The 20,723-nt window shown below is 41.6% G+C and overlaps 4 protein-coding genes and 1 long non-coding RNA gene across 22 annotated transcripts in view; 2 read left to right on the top strand and 3 right to left on the bottom strand.

The window, feature by feature from the left end:
• Positions 1-13: 13 nt before the first annotated feature.
• LOC139817138 (mucosa-associated lymphoid tissue lymphoma translocation protein 1) lies at positions 14-5,242 on the bottom strand. 4 transcript variants are annotated; one of them, XM_071784983.1, is made up of 12 exons: positions 5,102-5,242; positions 3,070-3,354; positions 2,824-2,987; positions 2,542-2,728; positions 2,218-2,476; positions 2,022-2,114; positions 1,667-1,892; positions 1,375-1,558; positions 1,056-1,270; positions 879-977; positions 378-646; positions 14-282 (listed from the first exon to the last, which is right to left on the bottom strand). In XM_071784983.1, exons 2-12 carry the CDS (start codon positions 3,204-3,206, stop codon positions 181-183), a joined length of 1,935 nt encoding a protein of 644 aa, XP_071641084.1. In that variant the 5' UTR covers positions 3,207-3,354; positions 5,102-5,242; the 3' UTR covers positions 14-180. The 4 variants fall into 4 exon arrangements, 2 of the variants coding, with proteins under 2 accessions (XP_071641084.1, XP_071641085.1); XM_071784984.1 differs by having other exon boundaries at positions 5,129-5,145; XR_011733144.1 differs by lacking the exons at positions 14-282; positions 5,102-5,242 and having other exon boundaries at positions 505-646; positions 791-977; positions 3,070-4,658.
• A 32-nt stretch (positions 5,243-5,274) lies between these two features.
• Positions 5,275-7,432, top strand: LOC139817140 (uncharacterized). Of its 2 annotated transcripts, XM_071784988.1 has the most exons (5): positions 5,275-5,514; positions 5,675-5,924; positions 5,989-6,108; positions 6,397-6,516; positions 6,782-7,432. In XM_071784988.1, the coding sequence occupies exons 1-5, from the start codon at positions 5,275-5,277 to the stop codon at positions 7,396-7,398; spliced, it is 1,347 nt and encodes a 448-aa protein (XP_071641089.1). In that variant the 3' UTR covers positions 7,399-7,432. The 2 variants fall into 2 exon arrangements, with proteins under 2 accessions (XP_071641089.1, XP_071641090.1); XM_071784989.1 differs by lacking the exon at positions 5,989-6,108.
• On the bottom strand, positions 6,746-7,856 carry LOC139817147 (uncharacterized). The gene is made up of 3 exons (XR_011733146.1): positions 7,457-7,856; positions 6,977-7,236; positions 6,746-6,882 (listed from the first exon to the last, which is right to left on the bottom strand). It is a non-coding gene; the product is annotated as an uncharacterized lncRNA (long non-coding RNA).
• A 670-nt stretch (positions 7,857-8,526) lies between these two features.
• Positions 8,527-20,723, top strand: part of Crtc (CREB-regulated transcription coactivator) — a 36,532-nt gene continuing 24,335 nt past the window's right edge. For 12 of the 14 annotated variants that reach the window (XM_071784968.1, XM_071784975.1, XM_071784972.1 and 9 more), the window contains exons 1-2: positions 8,527-8,786; positions 11,355-11,603. In XM_071784968.1, the coding sequence (XP_071641069.1) occupies positions 8,673-8,786; positions 11,355-11,603 (363 nt within the window). In that variant the 5' untranslated portion in view covers positions 8,527-8,672. Of the gene's footprint in view, positions 8,787-11,354; positions 11,604-17,290; positions 17,493-20,723 lie in introns of those variants that run through there. The other 2 variants (XM_071784979.1, XM_071784980.1) reach the window with 2 other exon arrangements.
• On the bottom strand, positions 14,351-15,941 carry Obp1 (odorant binding protein 1). The gene is made up of 6 exons (XM_071784995.1): positions 15,781-15,941; positions 15,457-15,541; positions 15,213-15,301; positions 15,020-15,122; positions 14,850-14,914; positions 14,351-14,607 (listed from the first exon to the last, which is right to left on the bottom strand). The coding sequence occupies exons 1-6, from the start codon at positions 15,838-15,840 to the stop codon at positions 14,590-14,592; spliced, it is 420 nt and encodes a 139-aa protein (XP_071641096.1). The 5' UTR covers positions 15,841-15,941; the 3' UTR covers positions 14,351-14,589.

The raw sequence follows: 20,723 nt of genomic DNA on the forward strand, positions 1-20,723 counted from the left end.
AGTGCTAGCCCTCTTAGATGTAACATTTCTTTATATTTTTTTAATAAAAAGATATCAGTGCGATACAAGGTTATTTACAAATTTACATTATATTATATTTCATATATGTATATATAATATAAATCATATTTTATTCACAATTGAAGTATATCAATTAAGTTTGTATATATTCTGTACATGTTAGCTGATCTTTTTTAATACTAATGGAATATAATTTTTAATGTCCAACTTTATTCCGTCAATAAGCGCTCCGTTTTTGTTAACGGATACAATCAACAATCCCTGTAAAATAAAATAAAATATTCTGTAATATGAATACATTTACATATGAACATATTTACCGCACGCAAACGATGAAATTTACGCGTTTAAAGTACCTGATAGATTTGTGGATTATGTATCCAACATGCTTTGGAGTTTGCAGTTTGGAACAACTTATTCTGTTTTGTATACACAGAGTTAAAAAAATTTACTTCCAAATCGTCTAAATTACACACTGAAATCTTAATTATATTTAAATAAGGCTCCATAAATAACGAGATATTAACTTTGGCAGAAATACCAGCTTGATTGAGGTTTATTTCAAAAGATTTACTTGGAAAAGCTATTAATTTATTTAAACACTTCAACGCGGGCGATAGATTTCCTGTAATAATATAAATGGAGGGGTAAAAACCACAGTGGTGTGTCAAATTTTTTTAAATATTTTCTCGTATGCATAGATGCAATCTGTACAATATATAAATTGCATCTATGCACAAGAGAAAATATTTTTAAAAATTTGACTTACACCACTGTGGTTCTTACCCCTCCAAATGTCATATAACATTAAACATATTTAATGTATAAATTAAGACGTAAGATTTTTATCTAATTACTTTTGCAAATTGCATCAGTGAGACGAAAAGGTTTAGTAATGTTAAAGGCAAACCATGGAATTTGGTTACGTTCTTTTCCCTTTAACAATTTATCTAATGCTGCAAACACAAATTAATTAATTACCAATTAGGAAATATTGGAATTATATTGGAATTATAAATTCTTTCGTGTCTTACATTTTCCTACTTCTTCAAATACTTTGGTGACTGGGATATTTTTACTGATATATTCACTCAGGTGCATTGTATAGAATCCATACTTGTTTTTTGCTCTTTCATAACTAGGACGATGGCTAGATGTGGAATATGCTTGTACTAAATTTCGTAGATGTTTCTTACTCTTATATTCTTTGACTTTAGGTATTTCATTATGAATATCAGGATTACATTCTCTGGAAAAAAAATTATATATTTGAATATTTGATCGTATTATCCATTTTTATATCCTCAAATTCTCAATAATTATATAAGAATAGATAATTATAAAACTCCTTACTTTGGTGGTACAGTTTGACACATGTCCAGTATCGTTACTAAAAGAGCAGGTTCATTTTTTAATGATATAGCTAGCAATTCGCTCTCGCAAATCGCGTCTTTTCTTAAATAAGATTCTGGCGCGTCGACAGCAAGCATATAACTTTCTTGCATTTTAAAACCATGCCCAGCATAGTAGAACAATCCTACATTGAGATAAATTTTAATAAGTGATTACTATATTTCCATGTATATATATATATATATATATATATATATATATATATATATATAGTGTATTTATAATAACTTACCATAAACTCCTTCCATTAAAAATTCCCCAAATGTCTTTATAGCATTCTTCATCTGTTCAAGTGACAAGTTTACAAAGGACATTACTTCAAAATCCATCCCCTTTAATAGTTCACCAATTTGTGCAGCATCGTTTTTGGGTGTCTCTAGACACATGTGATTTTCATAATCGCAATTTGCAATGACCAAAGCTATTTTTGCAATTGCCTTTTCACGCGGAAGATCGAGCTATATCAATACGAATATCAACTGTATGAATATGTGTATTATCATAACAGTTTTATAACAAAATTTTAATTTAATCTCTTTACTCAGAATTCTCTCATAAAATAATGCATTACAAAATGTAATTCTTACCATTACGCGACTTTCTTGAGTGATTACCTCATTCACATCATTGCTTATGAAGCAATAATATTTTCCTTCATCCTTAGAGCCAAACCGTTTTATCTAGAATATTATTTCTTTTTTTGTTACAAAATTTTACCTTATCTAATGTTAACATTACATATACTTATTACATTACATATAATATTACATTACGTATACTTACGTGCAATACATTAGATGTTTCTCCTTCTAGTCTTGTATTATCTCTGAACCACTGATAACGTGGTTCAGGATGACCATGCGCTACACATTTAATTAAAAAATCTTCATCTTCCTTAAGCTCTAAGAAAGCAGGCGGTTGCTGCTGTATAACCACAGGCACGTGAGATATATTTACAAAAACTGATCTCGTTAGCAATACTGCTCCTTCATCATCGGTGACTTGTGAGATTTTGCAGTTATACTCTCCAGCTTGATCGTGGCTATGAGAAATTATGTGTAATAATCAATTGATTTGCCACACCACAAATTTAGACAATATTCTTACCTATTTATAATGATGTCAAGTTCGCAACTTTGCTGTTCGTGCAGCTCAATGTTATTGCAACACCATTGGTAACTCGGCGATGGTATACCTGTAGCTTTGCAAGAAAGACGAAGATGCTGGCCAAGGGATATTTCTAAAGTGTCACGTCCCATATCATCGGAAGGATGTTTAACAATTACTGACTCCTCTAATAACAATTTCATTTAAAATCAGATTGTCGTGTGAAGTGTTTCGTCTACAGTTCTATTAATTCGACTAGAGTAAAGAGATAGACACATGTACCTGGATAATGTAAAACTGACAAAGCATCGCCAAGTTCGCAGTCTCTGAGCAACGTGCATAGTATTCCAACTGTGCACATTTTTACATTGAGCTCAAACAGTAGATTGTCCGCTGGTGTTTTCATAGCACTGATATTCCGTTCTAATGACTGTAGCCACGACTTCCTACATGTGACACACATATAAAGATCTATAAGGGCAGACGCTCGATTGATTTTGATCGGTTATCCGAATCGTCTCTCCTTACCAATGATATCCAAGTTGTTTGGCTACGTGACAAGCGAGTACCTGCCAGCTAGAGTTCTTGTTCAACTCGTGAATCAATTCGTTGTATACTGTTGACGGGATGTGTTCTAGATACACGTCTTCGTTGATTTTTGCCATTCTTAATATAAATTATATTTATTGCTGTACAATTAAGGCGATTAAAGGACAATCGACGTTTCGATTTCCCTGCTGTCAAACTGATGCGTTACTCATCACTGCACGTATTTTCCAGAAACCAGATTTTCCTCGATATGATAGAAGGAAACTAATGAATAAACGCATATTTTAGGAAAAAATGCATTTATTACAATTTTATTTTTCTAACATTTGTTTATCAGGAATATAACAATATTTCATGAAAAATTACATCTAATTATATCTAATTTTATACACGATAAAATTTTATTTTCTTCGTGGGTGTTTTTTTCCTGTACACACTCATGCATGCATGGTGAAACGAGAGGTGATTTTTTTCCGATGAATTCAAGTCGCATTCGCCAGCCGATTGGCTGCGTTCAACGGAAACTTAGGAAAAAGCAGCTCAACGAGATTTCTTTATTACGATTGGTTTCTACACTCTTTAAAGCGGGGAACACATACTTTTGCATAATGCATAATACGTAAGTATAAAGCGGGGAGCACACACTTCTGCACAACGCATAAGAGCCACCGCACAAGACTTTCGTATGATCTTGTAGTAACGTAACGTGAGCCAACGCACAAGAAACGTATCGATTAGAGCTTTCGCATAAGCTCTCGCATGGTAACGTAACGTAGATTAACGCACAAGAAACGTATAACGCCGTAACGGCCGTAACCAATACGTTTCTTGTGCGTTGGCTCACGTTACGTTACGCTACGTGATCATACGAGAGTCTTGTGCGGTGGCTCTAATGCGTAAGCATAAGAAAATTGATTGGTCTATTTTCTTATGTACATGTGTATAGGCCAATCAATTTTCTTATGCTTACGCATTATGCGTTGTGCAGAAGTGTGTGCTCCCCGCTTAAGGGCCCGGACACACACTTCGGCACAACGCATAATGTGTAAGCATAAGAAAATTGATTGGTCCATACACATGTGCATAAGGAAATAGACCAATCAATTTTGTGTGCGATGGCCTTTATTCCTTTATCTTATTCCTTATTATTCTCCCTGAGCCCTTTTAAGCTAATGGTGTTCCTTTCGCTGATTGGCTCCGCCATTTCCCGATCAGCGCTTCCGGTTCTTTAGTAGAAGTGAGACAAAGCTATAAGTGAGAGTGAGATAAAGCTATAACATGTCCGCCATTTATCGACAAGACGTTAGTGGGAGTGAGACAAAGCTACGGTATTGGCACAACTCTACTTAAGTCCGTATCAGACTCTGGATTGGGGTTGAGATTGGATTGAAATTTAATCAATCAGAACAGAGAAAACTGATCTCAAGTTTAATAAACTGTGCTCTGATTGGTCAAATTTTAATCCAATCTCAATCCAAATCTGTAGTCTGATACAGGCATTACAGGAACTCTTTAAGGTGATCCTAAAGCTGTTTGTAATACCTACACTCGTTTTTAACAATATTTGCTTCGTATAAAAATTCTACAACTTGATGTTACAAAATGAGGGTGCAGGTCCATTCAGTAGACATCAAGGAATATCATACCGTTTGTAGAATTAGGCTGAGACTCCAAACAAAAAAGTTAAACGAAAAGTACGATAATGTACGTACATTACGTTCACGTAATCGTACTTTTTGTTTAACTTTTTTGTTTGGAGTCTCAGCCTAATTCTACAAACGGTATGATATTCCTTGATGTCTACTGAATGGACCTGCACCCTCATTTTGTAACATCAAGCTGTAGAATTTTTATACGAAGCAAATATTGTTAAAAACGAGTGTAGGTATTACAGACAGCTTTAGGATCACCTTAAAGATACCCAAGGGTTGATGAAGAGGAGAGCACGGGAGGAGAGATTGCAGGCTGGGGACGTGTACTGTATGCGTGAGTATACCGTGAGTGTGCGTACCGTGTATGTATGTATGTATGTACATACGTATGAGTCCCGTGAGACGAAAGCGCAACCTTGCGGAGCATTAGTATACTACTACTTGACTCGGCATTCGGTCGCATGTTTTGACAATTTTTCCATGCCATTTCCTCCTTGTCTCTGTTCTTCATAGTTCTGCCAGGTTTGAAGTCATGTCAAAATCGTCAAAATACTGCGCTGTACCTAATTGCAAAACAGGCTACAAAAGCCTAAAAATAAAAAGCTCTTTTTTTAGAGTGCCAACGAATAGCGAACGGCTCAAAAAATGGCAAGCAGCGATTCCTGGCAAGAAATTGATTCCATCGCATTTGGTTTGTGAGAAACATTTTGAAGAAAAATATATTTTCCGAAAGTACATCAAGCATGACGCGAACGGGAAAGTTATTGCAGAGGTAAGTTCCAGTTTCCTTAATTCATTCGGCAGTTTGTCGTATTCATGTCATTATCATATGGTACTTATCAATAAAATAAAAAAATGTTGTTACATTTTTTTGTAATTTATTGCTCACAAAACTCAATGCTGTACGTTTTATTTTTGTTTTGCTGTTGAAGGTTATATATAAACGTCCTCGTCTAGACGAATCAGCCGTTCCAACTATATTTGAAAGCAATGAGCAAATTTTCAAATCAATACAAAAAGAAGAGTTAGACATCGTCGATACTTATTTAGAGAATGAAATTGCAGCATCTCCAACACACAATTCGTTCGATGTTACTGTTACAATCAATGAATCGCCGATCGTGAAAGTCGAGCCAGAAACTGAGTTTATTCTGCCGGACCTGCCAAATGATGTTGCTGAAGGTGCATATTGCATAGTACTTTATTTCCAATAAATCAACATTTTTATATTGTAATTTTATTATAGAAGAAGCAACCGATCTTGCATTTACAAATATCACAAATGAGCCAATTTGTGCTGCAGAAACTCCAGTCCCGGCAACTTGTGACACAACTTTCAACATTTCATCGGTTACTATCACCGAAAGTAAGTTTTATGAATAAGAAAAAAAAGACAATATGTACCTTGAAACATTTTTTTAGTCAATACATAGCACATTTTTTTTTAATTCAAAAAAAGAGGGACCATGGGGAGAGCCCATATGGTCTACATAAGATGGAGCTGATGGTTGTGTCGCAACTACGTATGACTAAGGCCTTTTACATGAACGCCACATAGCATATTTAGCACTATGTGAATTTTCCATGGCTACTGCTATTGCATAGTGCTTTATTTCCAATAAATCAACATTTTTATATTGTAATTTTATTATAGAAACAGCAACCGATCTTGCATTTACGAATATCACAAATGAGCCAATTGCTGCAGAAACTCCAGTCCTGGTAACAACTTGTGGCACAACTTACAACATTTCATCGGTCACTATCACCGAAAGTAAGTTTTATGAATAAGAAAAAAAAAGTACCTTGACGTTAGGTACCTATACGTACCTTGAAACATTTTTGTAGTCAATACATAGCACATTTAGCACTGTGAATTTTCCATGGCTACTGCTATTAAAAGCTATGCACCTTGACATATACTAGAATACTTGAGAACTACAGATGAAATTTACCTTGTAGTCCCCGCGCCATCCTCGTCTTCATCGCCGCATTATCCTTGCTAAAAATGTGTGACGCGACCGATTGTATTATTGCAGATAAATCAAGTGCACATCCCGACAACAGCGGAGGCTATTCCGTGACGCTACCTATGCCGTGGATTGTGGGTCAGTTACCCAGGTCCCAATCAAATCAGTACCTGGTATTTTTGTATACAATAACGTTGAAGAGACAGAAAACCGACATTCCGATAACCCAAAGATGTGTAACCCTCGATGAGCAAAAAAACTTACGTTATTACATATATGGAAACCTCGTTAACACAGATGCAACGAATCTTGTGCAAAAATTGGACAACATAACAATGCTTCCAAGTATTTTGATCAACTTCCAATACAAGAGCCTGTGTTGTGGCATGGGCGATGTGAAAGTCCGTTTTATGCAAGCAGAGGATACATTCAAAAACTATGTTGATCAGTGGCATCACGGCGAATGTTCTCTGCTATGTTCAAGAAGAAGATGCGATTCTTGCACTAAGTTGAGGAGGAAGGTCCTGCAAAAGGAAAGAAGATCAATAAATCCGCATTATGGAATTCGGACCAGTGGCTTGTCGAGCCCAGTTGACAAATATAAATTACAAGTGATTCGGAGAAAAATCAACATTTTGCGCAAGAGACGCGAGAAAAATCAAGCAAAAGAAAATCGTCAAAATTAATAAAATCAATAAGTCTTTATTATTTACTACATTATGCGCTGTTTTCGATTATTTGTACCTGCCGTTTTTCATTCACGATCGACACGTGGAATTTTAAGGTATAGGCAGTAGTTTCTATACTTGGTCTGCACGAAATTATTTTTGTATGCAAAATGCGATAAAAATATATTGTAAATGTATTTTTATCGATGTACAATATATTTACAATATATATATTGTAGAAATTGTGAATTCTAAGGGCCGTTCTACAATACATCGCAAATGATGGCAACTGTTACTTGAAAAGTTTTATTTCTGGTTGTGCTTGTCAATTTTAACTTTTTTGGCGACAGCAATTGGCAATTGAAAATCAGAAATAACACTTTTTAACTAACAGTTGCCATCGCGTTTGCGACATATTATAGAATGGCCCTTAGGGTTACTTCGATCATCTCCGATTAGTCCATTTGGAAATGACCAACCGTGATTGTCAATCTGCTTAGAAATGCAAATGCAATTGGTCATTTTTAATGGACTAATCGGCCGATTAATGTTAAAGACTATGGGCCGGTCTCAGTCTCCGATTAACGTGATTCTCCGATTAAACTCACTCTGCATCTCTTTCTAACTATCCCCCTAAAAAGAGACGAAGAGTGAGTTTAATCGGAGAATCACGTTAATCGGAGACTGTGAGACCGGCCCTATGGAGTCTCAGTTTTCTTATTCCCATGTCTGTGATTGGTTAGTGCAGCGCTCTAGTGATTATTACTGAACGCACCCAAGCGCTTGGTGACTTTCGCGGCTTTTCCAGCGGCCCTAGGAAAAAAATGGCCAAAGTCCCTAAGCTTGTCGTTGCGGATACGGCCGCGGGGTGGCGCGGCGGGGCCATGGTCGGCCCGCGAAGTTGCAGCTCCTGCGCAATGCGCGTGGCGCGCTGCGCCGCATGATCTTGCGTATCAGTGTTTGCCAGTGCCATCCGGAAGGCGCACATCGGGTTACGCGGGTAAACGCAGCGCGATAATCGCGATCCGTGCGAGATTCCGTGCCGAGCGTTGGTGCGTCGTCAAATCAGGGGGGGGGGGGTAAAAAAAACTCAGGGAACTCGCGAGGGAGGCGGACGAAGGGTTCGTTCTTCGACACTAGGGTGGCTGGTGGTCGGCGGCGGTCGTCGGTCGGCGGTCGCTCGGTGGCGGCGGTAGTGGTGGTTGGTGGTGGTGGTGGTGGCGACGGCGGCGGTGGTGGTGGATGCTCCGGGTTCCGCGAGTGTCCGCGAAAAACTAGTGCCGCGAGCCATCATGGCGAACCCACGGAAATTCAGTGAAAAGATCGCGCTGCTGAACCAGAAGGAGGCGCAGGACTCGGCGGCATTCGAGGCGATCATGAAGGAGGTCTCGAACGTTACGAGCAGAGTAAGGAATTATCCCAGTTATCGTTTCCTTTTCGGCGTGGGTGGCCTCGCCGAGCCGTGCCGCGCCGCGATCGCGCCGTGACCCGTCGTGCACCTCCCTCGGCTCTCAGATGTTAGAACGTAAACAACGGCTGTCCCCCCTCGCCCCCCGACCCCGCGGACCCCCCATCGCGTTCCCTCCGCGGTCCCTCCTCCGCCCCTCATATTCTCTTGCCGTTCTCGTTTTCTCGTTCTCCCTCCGATTCCCCCGTTTCTTTTTATGCGCTTACCGCGCTGTCGGTTTCCGTGTGTGTGTGTGTGTGTGTGTATGTGCGTGCGTGCGTGCGTGCGTGCGTGCGTGCGTGCGTGTTGCCTGTCTCTGCCCTGCCTGCCTGCCCTGCCTGTGCCTTGCCTGTGTATCGGCCGGGTTGCTCCGCGAGCGTGCGAGCGTGTGTGTATGTGTCGACTGCCGTGGCAAGTGCATCGCGCGCGCGGCACGCGTTGTACGTACGTACGTGCAACACACCGCGAGCGACGCACATCCGCGCGCGCTCCGATATACGTCGCATGGATGTTCGTCGAGCGCGTGAGCGCGACGTTTACTCCCGCGCGAGACGCACGCCGCACCGGAGACATACGAGAGATACGAATCGCGCGGCGCGACGCTCCTCGGAGACGCTTATCGAGGCGCGATTACGCGTCGCGGATTAATTTTCCGCGGCCGCGAGCGCGATCGATCCCGCGCCGCCGGTCGATGCGCCACACCACGCCGCGCGAAACTCACGTTGCGAAATTTTAACGCGAAACAAAACGAACGATTCCGCTCCAGTATCTCCGCATCTCCGAATTCGTTCCCGAATTTGTTGTTTGGCAATTCCGCGCGGAGTACTCGCGGAGTATTCGAACGGCGTGGCCGCCGCGCCGGATGTGTGGCACGCGGGATTTCGTATTTTGCTAAAAAATAACATCGAGAGCCAAGCGTCAACGTTTTTTCCCCCCTCGGGCGGTCTCGCGGGTGACGAGCGAGCAGCAGCTCGGCGGCGCGTTCGATTCGTTTCGATGCGCATGTAAACATTCCGCTCTCTCAATAGCATCGCGCCGGCGGCCCTCGAGGTATTTTCAACGGGAGCGTCGGCGAGGTTGGGTCGATGCATTTAGCGTTCTCGAGCGCACCTCCGCATGCCCCCGTGCGGTTAAAACGGACCGCCGTGCTACGTCGCGCCGGGGAGCGTTCGCCAATCGCGTCGAAAAGATAAGGACGTCTCGCGGGACCGCGTTCGACGCTATCCGAGCATCTCGGATAGCGAGGGCCCTCTGGAACAAAACGAGACGCGATCGGATCTCCGCGTTTCTCCCGCAGAAAAGAAGATTGCTTGGTATTTCATTTTAGACGGTCAAATCGTTTGGGACAGGGGTCGGCAAACTGCTCCGTTTATTTCTGTACGGCCCGCGTAATTATTACTGTTGTATCCTGAATCTTTCATTGATAATAAATTGATTTTCTACCTTGTTATACAGAGTGTTTTCTAATAAGGAAGTACAAAAGATTGATGGGGATATTCCCTGGCTTATTTTAGGAAGAAATGGTCCTATAAACATATGCCCTAAACTGCTTCGTTTTCAAAATACAAGGTGTCAAGAAAAAAAAATGAAAATTTCGAAAATGTGGAAAACCTTTAAAGATATTTTATTCAAATTTGGTATGGCTACATGTGGTATTAAGAATCATTTTCATTTTTTAGTACTGGTTCTAAAACTGGACCTAAAAACATTTTTAGGTCCACCAGAGGTGTGCGTCTTTGACACCCTGTATTTTTAAAACGAAGCAGTTTAGGGTACATGTTTATAGTACCTTTTCTTCTTAAAATAAGCTACGGAATATCCCCTTCAATTTTTTTTACTTAGGAAACACCCTGCAGTGGCTACATAATGCTAATCTTGACCCGCAAAGTCTAAAATATTTACTACCTGGCACGGAAAGAAGCTTGCCGACTCTTGGTTTAGGATGAAAAATGCTTAAATGATTGACTCTCAAGTATCAATTGTCGTCCCGTTACCTGGCAGCTCTTAAATCGTCATTTGTCACGTCTCGTCTATCAACAAAACCGAATTCCATTAGATTTTACAATATCCGTATGTATATTGGATTGAAATTTGTTCGCTCCCGGAGCGTTGCTGTTTAAAGTACCGGCATTCGAATCGGCAATCGGAGAATGGAATACGCTACGGAGATAAGAACCAGTTTATCGGAGCGTGGTCCACGGGAGGGCCGATATTGCGCCGCGAAGTCAACGTTTACGATCGGAAAAAGGAAACCGAAGAGATCCCGGGCACTTTCGCGACGATAGAACTATTAGAACTAACGTTCCGTTACGTCACCCGAATGGTAACGAGGATGGCAAGACATACGACGAATCCCTAGTCCCCTGACTCCGTGAGTCTCGCAGCGGGGAGGAGAAAACCAGCTGGTTTAGCCTGCGGGTAATGTCTCGCAAATGTTTGAGTTTTCGTTCCGAAGGCGGCAAAGATCGCTTACGACCGTTTAATGTTTTTGCGGTGGCCATGGTTGTCAATGACCGGACCTGTACAGGTGGCCTCGGCGAGCAGCTCGGTGGGTGCTAGTCCCACGGGATCCGGCGTTCCGGAGACCCCGCTGTCCGTCAAGAGTGCCGGCGCCAGTCCACCGCAGTCCAGCGGCAAGCATCTGCACATTAACCTGGGAAATCAGTTCAGGGCGGGTGGCTCGCTGCCGAACGTTAACAACAATATCAATTGCGGCAACGACGCGAAAGAGCACTCCTCGCCGCATCCCGGCGCGATCCACTCGATCGACCTTAAGGTCTGTACCGCTCATTCCCCGAACGAAAATACATCCTACAGTTGTTGTTGCCCCGGCTTGTTGTCTCCTGAACGTTTCGTTGCACCCACCCTCTCTATCTCTCTCTCTCTTTCAAACGCACCCTCATCTCGTTCCACGGAGAAAAATTTATTCCAAGTCGCGTCAATTCGCTTCGGAGATTATTGGTTCAGGCACGCGCTGCCTTAGGTTTATTCGAAAAGATCTCGGCGATCGAAAGAGTCAATTTTTGGGGCCAGGCTTTGTGATATTTAGACTCGAAACGCAAAGGTTTAAATTGTCATGTTTAAATTGTCAGAGCGCAACAAAGTTCGATTTGGAGTTCCATTTTAGCTGAACGCAATGTTTTTAATAAGAAAGAAAAAAACTTGTGTTAGAAGAAAATTCTTCTTTATATGAAATTGATGTAAATCACATTATTATAAAGTAATAACAATAACTTTGTCATGCGTTTCGCGTTGAGACTCATCTATCATCATTTCGAAAAGTTCTTTAATGAGAGCTTCTTTTAACAAAATGAAAAACTTTTCTCCGTGTTTTCAAGGGTCGTTCCGTACTGCAGAACACCTTGCGATTCGCTTTGTTTCGCACCAGATTCCAGTGTGATTACGAAACTTATTTCGAATAGCACAGTGTAATGTCTTGCTGTTTATTTTGTTCGCGCGTATATGAAGTAGGAAATGTTTGTATTGGCAAATGTCGTTCACACCCGGTGCACCCTGCACCGAACGCAGTAGGAGTTGTGTCGACCGTAGCAATTTCCTTTTCGTAGTGATCTTCCCCCCCCTTTTTTTTCTTTTTGCAATGTCCTCGCACAGCAATGGAGTTGCATGGCACGTTACGCAATAGCACGAATTACAAATGTTCCCGATACTGCATTGGGCACACCAACGTAAACGTATTTGTGTAGTCGATTATTTTTAGCAACAATTAAATTGATGTGGCGGCGACGAGCGAAATAGCTAAAGCGGCGAAATAATTAGAATTATAACAACGCGCGCGGTTTATGGTTAATTCGAGATGCGACTACCTATGCCATATCGCACTGGTGCAGGATGTATAAATGTACATGATGCGTAATATTTTCGCTCGTGTTACGCCAAAAAGAACGACCGCAGGTTTTATCGTGCGTGTTTTGAACTCTGTGACCTTTGGATCATGTCTGCATCGTATGCAGCGTCGCGTATTCGATTAACAATGCAGAAAATATTTTAATTAAGCTGCGCAAACCAGCGCAAATTTCATGTAAAAAAGTACCTTTTTAAAATGTAACAGTACCTTTTAAATGTAACAAAGGTCAGTTATCGTATTTATGCATAATTATTGTTATATTCATGCAAATATCTCCTTCCGAAGGATTTATGGGATGACGTAGAAAGTCACGAAATCGCGACGACCTTATCCCGCGGGAAAAGTTTTAACGAATGTAAACTAAACTGTCAAATTTCAAGCAGCTTAGGAAACTTATAATGGATTTATTAGCAAACTAATTAAAGATTTATATGGCCAGATCCAGCGAAGTGCTTTGAAAAAAATATCGCGTGGAAAAATTTGCAAAATAATGTCATTTAGCCTTGAGACATTGTTTCCAAGTTAACAGCAAAATGTACTTAATGCATTTAGCAGCTGTGCATTATCCGAAGCAATAATTAAATTACCTGGATCAAGTTTTCTCGTGCCCAGGTGGACTGAGAAAATTACGCGATGTCATTTCAGATACGCGATCCAATGATGAAATTACACAACATTTTTTCCGCATTTGATGCTACACCGGTCGCCGTACCGTGAAATCACAAAGTGTGTAGGAAATTTTACGGCAAGAAGAAAAACCGCAATTATGTGTGCCGCCACATGTAAACAAGTAATTATTTTACATGCAAAGTTTTCGGAAGTATACGTGGAAAGGAACGATGTTATATTAACGTGACATTAAGCTAATAACAGTCTAATTGACCATAATCTTGTTAATGCCTTAATGAGACAAATATCATTAGCATGACGTATTCATTAATACTGTTACTGAATTAACAAGATTATTTGTAGTTAGAATTAGCTGTTAATTGATATTGTTAATGCAACATTATTTTTTTCCGTGCAGATTATTATATATAAAATACTTGCGTATATATAAAATATATATGACTGTCGAAATTATGGCGTTGTTCGACGAGGGAAATTCTTATCTCGTACATAATTGAAGGATTCTAATATATACCAGACGTAATTTGCAAGTTCGTAATTTGTTAAGTCGACTTTACGTATAAAGTCGTTTCTGAAATAGACTTACAAATTACGGACTTACCTCATTTTTTTATTGGATCTTTCAATTTCAATCGAGATACAATCCTACAGCTCTATAGATTTCCCTTTGATATTTTACATTTCACGTTTTTTTCTTTAATAAATCTTTTCTCTTGAAGCTACCGTATCTAATTAACTTTTGCTATGTAATTTACTCTTTATAACGAATTTCTTTTAATTAATTTGACACACCCCGCTTCACGCTACACGCGACATTCCGCGAACATCGAGAAAGTCAAATGGTACTGGAATCAAAGGCGAATAAAATCATAAAAAATTATTTAATTAAATATGGACTCATAAATAGCTCGTCATTATGCATCGATATCTCACACCTCCCCTCCCCTTTAATTTGCTACTACGCTCGAATCTGATTTAGTTTCAATGCATATTTATATAGGTTAGCCAATATTTTAATGTCAAACATCAACATTTTCTACAAATTTTATTCATGTTAGGTGCCCATGGCGTGTTCATAATCATTACTTACTATTATTGTTATTACACAAATCACATTTTTTAAATTTACGTAATTCGTATCCCTAGGCTACTTTTTTGTTCCTTATTTTTCTTGACGAAGCAAGTTGTTTTACTTCGTTACACGCGGGATATGTTGGAGAATGGTCGTCGGATGGTTGTGGAGCAAATTCTTCTCCCATGCGTCGAATTAAACCATAAACCACAGCTGTAACAATACATTTAAACGTATTAATTAACGAAGAAAATGTGAATGTAAAAGACATTTCACCGATCAATATGGATAATCGCATAAAAATGTATTCTTTAATAAGCAATAATAATAATATTAATAACAATATAATAATAATAATAATAATGATAAATAATAATAATAATAATAATCTCGAGTTAAAGAATAAAGCTCTTAGCTACGATCTCATCAAGAATTATTAAAATATGTTTATTTACTTCTGGTACTGTTCCTTGGACGCATTTCGCCACTTCGAAGATCTTTTCGCACGGATCCGCACCGTCTGAAACATCGATCGAATCAGAGAACAAGAAGTTTGAATGAAATAATAATATAGAGTAACAATACACAGAAAATTCGTGTAAAATGCATTTCGTTTACAACGTACCTTGCTTAGCGCATTTGTTCAAAATCTTGGTACCTATCTCTAGAAATTGCTCCGGGATAACGGTGAGCAGCATCTCAGCTTCCAAATTACCTTCTTCGTCAACCTAATCGGCGAAACGTTATCGTTACGATATCAGTTTTGCATTTGACTCGTCGCGCGTAATAAGCTAGGGTGATATTTCGATGAACATTACCAAACTGAAGGCGTCGAGGAGGCAGTTCATGTAGCACGTTATACTCCGGTCATTCGTGAGCTTTCCATCGTTAACTTCGTCGATCAGTGCTGTATCGCAGAATTGAAATATACCCGTTATAATTGCGAAGAGACGAGAACTTTGATATCGAGGGGTGGGGAAGGGACTTTAAAGTTTAGCGCGGGACTTTTATTGGCCAAATGTTGATCGCGCTATATTATACTTAATCGCGCGCGGAGCTCACCTTGAGACGTTCCGTGTTCGGCCATGCACCGTTTCTTGTCAGCTTGAACCATCTCCAACATTTCCGGGGGTATCCAGTCAGGTGGCTACGCAAAATCAGAATTTATTACGAGCGCGTCGGACAGCGGGTAGGTATTCTCGCGTGTCTCGGACTTTAGCACTATTCTCGACAAGTCGCGCGCACGCGAGCGCGCGCTCGTCGAATCGGCACATCACAATGGGTTATATAGCAGTGGGTCACTGCCGATTTATCGTCGCGTTGTTCCCTATCGAGCGGGGCATGATCTGTCCCGCGGTTTAAACGAAAGTAAGCTGAAGGGCTTACCCCGGCGGACACGTAAATCGCCTGTAGCAACACTACGCCGAGGATCACCGACACGTGCATCGTCGTAACGTTATTGCTTGATCGCTCGCTTGGCACCTCGATATGTCACTTTTCTACGGCAAAATGTACCAACCGCGCCGGTCGCCGGCGGTTTTTATAACGCCGCGACAACGGGATGTGGGCGTGCTCGATAGAGGGCTAATGCCATATCCTTCGCTTACTGATTGTGGCTCTTCGCCGTTAAGTCGCCGATTAAACCCCCGGCTAATTTTCGACTCTTAACGGAAGCGGTGCAGCGCGCAATTACGTGCGTCCGCGACCTTGTGTGTATCCTGTGCATACGCGCATCTATACGAACACACGCTCGGCTTGATGCGTGGAACTTTTCGATTTTCATTCAGTAAACAGTTAAACTGGGATCGGAAAAGCTAGATGAGAATTTTTTTGTCTACCCCCGTTTTACGCAAACGCTTTCTCTCGATGACGCTGTCGAATGGGGACGTAGCAATTATTCTAACAAAATATTTTCAACTTCAAACGCGAGAGCTCTAATTTGATATATCAAACAACGTAATATTTCGTGGAATTTTTAAAAAGTCATAATTGAATTAAAAAATAACATATATCTTGATGGAAATAATTCCGTCGACCTTTGGTTTTAATTTTTCATGGAAATTGTAAAACTACACTTGAAATATTTACTTTAGGCTAAATAAACGGGAAGCACTTAATATACGTAATTAACTCCATTGAACCTAAGCCGGAGACGGACGCTTATTCGGTTCAACGCACGACCCTATGGTGTTTTCAATTCCGACATATTTATTGTTGGAGTCACACTTATAGACCGTAAGCCGTGTGTGCATTCCATTGTTTCAACAATTTAAATCACACGCCCGCGCCATTGTGTTCAAATTTATCATAAGTCGAGTTTGTTTGCAGAATGTTTTTTTTTTAGAATGTCGTAATACGGCCATTTTTAATTAATTCGTAGTACATAAAAAATTATTGACAGAATATTTTTCTTTTTTTTACGTAATATTATCGATACATATCAATATCTAAATGAAGTCCGCTGATAATGCGGAAGATACACTTGCACGAAACGATGTCGTAACTGCTAAAGGATACAATGTACGGAGGGATTATCAAATTACCTGAATTATAAGAATCAACATGGCGATACGAAATCACCAGGTATGATAATAACTGAAAATTGGCTAATTTCGTTTTACATTCGAGGTAAAAGGAAAAAATAGAAGGTAAAAAAGAGATCGTATTAACTGTCGTACTTGCGATACACTAATTTGATACTTCCGATCATATTATCGCCGTAATAACTCGGAATTATAGATCAGACTTTGTATTGTACGATTGCTGCAATTTGTCAATGATTGTAATTGTTTGCTTATACGGAGGCTGCAATATGTAACGCTGCCGGAGGTAATAAACAAAGGGGAAATTCGTATTTCAGTTTACGGTACACGCGCACAGAGCACGTATCACTCCATATAACGAAGCAATTAAATCGCGAAACGAAAATGTAATATCGTAGCCGCTTCGCCGTCGCGTTATTATCAAACGTTCGCGCATACAAGTCTTTCGCGAGGCGAGAACAAAAGACGCAACATTCTCAAATTTAACCGCGTTAAATCGAATCGACGAACCCGCCTGATTGACCTTCCATTACGCGCTATTTTCCTCGTCCACTGGTAATCATTGAAAATTAATTAGATTACAGATACAACGTAATTCGATTGACGCCGCGCGTTTAGACGGTTGATACATCTGTTGGATCATGCGCGGCAAGTGCATGTTAAAATTACGTGTTATCGAAGAAAAAAAGAAACAGATTTAGAAATTGAAATATTTATTGCTAATACGATGCACGAGAAAGTAGTTCAACGCCGACAAACGTTTTTTATGGATGTCAATAATGAGATCTGTACCTAAGCATTTTTTTTCGAATCAACTTTTGTTTTAGCGATTCAGCTGAAACTCAAAGGACATATCGCAAAATTGTATGTAATTCGATCGTGGTACGGTCGAACTTCTTTAGTTTTTAGCTGTAATTGTATGTAATTCGAAATAATGTAAAGCCGTGTGTTTCTCTCCTCGTATATCGAAAGACCTTGCGAGGTTTCCTGAATAAGTGATACTTTGCGAGCTGTCTTATAGCTCCGCGAGAAATTGATCGATCAACGCAGGACAATGGGAAATCATTGTGTTTAGTCTACGTGTATCACAATGCCACCGAGAGAGACCTGTGCTTATTAATATACTCCGACCTTGATACAGCGCTTGGTTTGAGGGTAAAACGAGTCCTATGTACCGCTTATATCCCGCGCAAGTTTCTATTACCGGATTAGCGCGACAAATTGCCCCGGCATACGTTTCTGATACCCGATTATCCCAAGTCCACGTGTGGATATCCGATTATCCCTATTCAAAAGGATCCAAATTCGTCGATCCCGATGGGATCGAGGCTCGAGTGCGTATAAAGGAAGTATAAAGATCCGGGAAGTTGCCAGCAAGATAGTCTCAAGGTCAAGTTTCGATCGCGCGAGAAAATGCACCGAGGCGGTCTTACCTCGGGCGGTCTACCTCTCCTCGCGGATGTGCGATCGGGGTCAAGAGATTCCTCCCGGGTTCTTACCCCGCCGCTTCGATCATTCCGGTCGCGCCTCCCGAGGCCGGCGAGGCCTGGCCGTCGTCGTCGTCGTCGCGATTGCATTCGCGTCGTCTTTTCGCTCGTCCAACTTTCTCGCGCGCACAACGAATCGATCGAATTTCCGGCGGATTTCTGCTCCTGCGCACGTGCCGTGGCGCACCTATCCGCCGTTCATGTCGCCGCGCCGCGACGAGAGCCTCGGCGGCACGGCTTAGCCTTGCGCTCCGATCTCTGTCGGCGCAATCTAATTGAATGGCAGCCCCGTGGGCGATAAGGCGTACCGTACGAGCCTTCATTCTCGGGATAATATAAATAGCAACCTCGGAATAATATCGTCGTAACTTCCACTTGCTTTCGGAGCCACGTCTAACATCCCTATTCAAACGTCTATTCAAATACCTGGGCAACGCGTTAAAATTATCATGATTTTCAAGCACGTGGCGTGGAAAAGCTGGCTGGACAAATATTACTATTGACTTAGGAAGAATACAAAATAATTATATTTTGCGATAAGACTTGAATTTAAAAGCGGATCGGGGAGCAGAGTCGGCCGCTATCTCTAACTTTGCGCTTTTTCATCAAGAAGTCCCGCGGGAAGGAAGGATTTTCTCATTCGCTTTTCCGACACGGTGTTTCCGTGCAGCCTTTAGAGTTCCGCACGGCAGGATATTCCTCCAACGATGCGAGTAACCACGCGCAAGCTCCGGGGGCACAGCAGAAAACAAACGCCACCGCATACACGTGCTTCGGGGCAAGTGTGCACTCGCATACGAAATATTGATCGCGTTACCTCGTGCAGAGGTATACTCGCAGTTTCATTCGTTCCCGGCGTGCCGATTGTTACGGCCGTTGCTGCCGCGGCGGCCGGCGGCGGCGGCGGCGGCGGCCGCAGCTGCACCCAGCTTCGATCGTCGCGGTCCTTACGCCCCCCGCGAAATTTTGCGGGAGACGTCGACGCTCCGCTTTTCTACGGAGATTATATACGCGATAACAACGCTTTATTGCCTTTCTGTTTGCAAAACAGAATCTGAGATCCCTTGATCCGCCCTTCATCCGTCGCAGCCCACGACACGGCAATCGATTTTCCACGGATAACGCTCGTTTCGCATCGAGATTCCCGGGGATTATGTCCGCGTGTGCTAACGAAGCGATCCCTTTAAGACCTCGCTATTGACTTGTTGTTTCTCGCTTGATCCGCGAGAGACGATGGTTTATGAAATTCAGAGAAGAGCACGTTATAGATCGATCCTTTGTGTACTGTTGGACGGAATTCCGTGCTTTAGCTACGGCAGGACGTGGAAATTCGGTCAGAGATGCCGCGTGCGTCCTGTTTCTTTCTTATCAATCGACAGGCCTTGAATGGCGATGGGTATCCTCGTCGAAGTGGGTCATCGCCGTCGGGAGTCGGCAGACGGCGGCGTAGCGTCGTGACGACGACCGACGACGACGACGACGACGACGACGTGTGTGTGGGTGGAGCGAAGTTGTCATTAGAAGGCAAGGGTAGGGACCTAGGTCGCTGGAGCAGGGAACTGCTTGCGGGAGTAGGAGGGGGCGGGTGGTCGTAAAAGGAAGCTTCTTCTTCCGCGACGATCGGCTCCCGACCTCTTCAACGCGTTCCGTATTTCTCGCCCCATTCATAATGTCTGGCACGACCCGTTCTGCAGACTGCACAAAAATACTTGGTTTAACTCGGTCTGACCCGCCGCCGTTAAGATCTATCTTCCATTTACGAAGATTTCATCATCCGTCACCTTCCTTCTAACATATAACCCGCATTAATCATTAGCGATTAATATTTTGATTAATATTCCGCGTGACCGTTGCGTCGGTGCCGTTTACATTCAAGCTCAAGTCTTGTTTTGTGCATTTTTTATCTCCAGGAATATTTCCAAAAGTCGAAAGTCTCCAATTTCAGCCTAATTTCTGCCAAAAAGTTTTATCATCTCGCGTTACGTAATATTATTCAGTAATATCGAGGGTCTTTGATTTTCTCGTTGAGAAAATCCTTACACGGCGTGATTCGCGTGAGGGGCTGCTTCGCTCCATAATTTCTCATTCCACTGCACCGTTAGCGATCCGACATCGGACGGTCGACTTGCATAAGAGGTCAAATGAAGATAAAATTACAACCTGGAAAGTGTCATCGGCGTTCGATCGAACGGTGTGTCCTTGAATATCATCTGTGAAAGTCGAAGGACATAAGCCGGATAAATATTTAATAGCGGAGTATCGTGGCTCAAGTCCAAATTAAAGTTCATTCAAGTCGGGG

This window comes from Temnothorax longispinosus, chromosome 8 (genome assembly GCF_030848805.1).
Source record: "Temnothorax longispinosus isolate EJ_2023e chromosome 8, Tlon_JGU_v1, whole genome shotgun sequence".
Taxonomy (NCBI): Eukaryota; Metazoa; Arthropoda; class Insecta; order Hymenoptera; family Formicidae; genus Temnothorax; species Temnothorax longispinosus.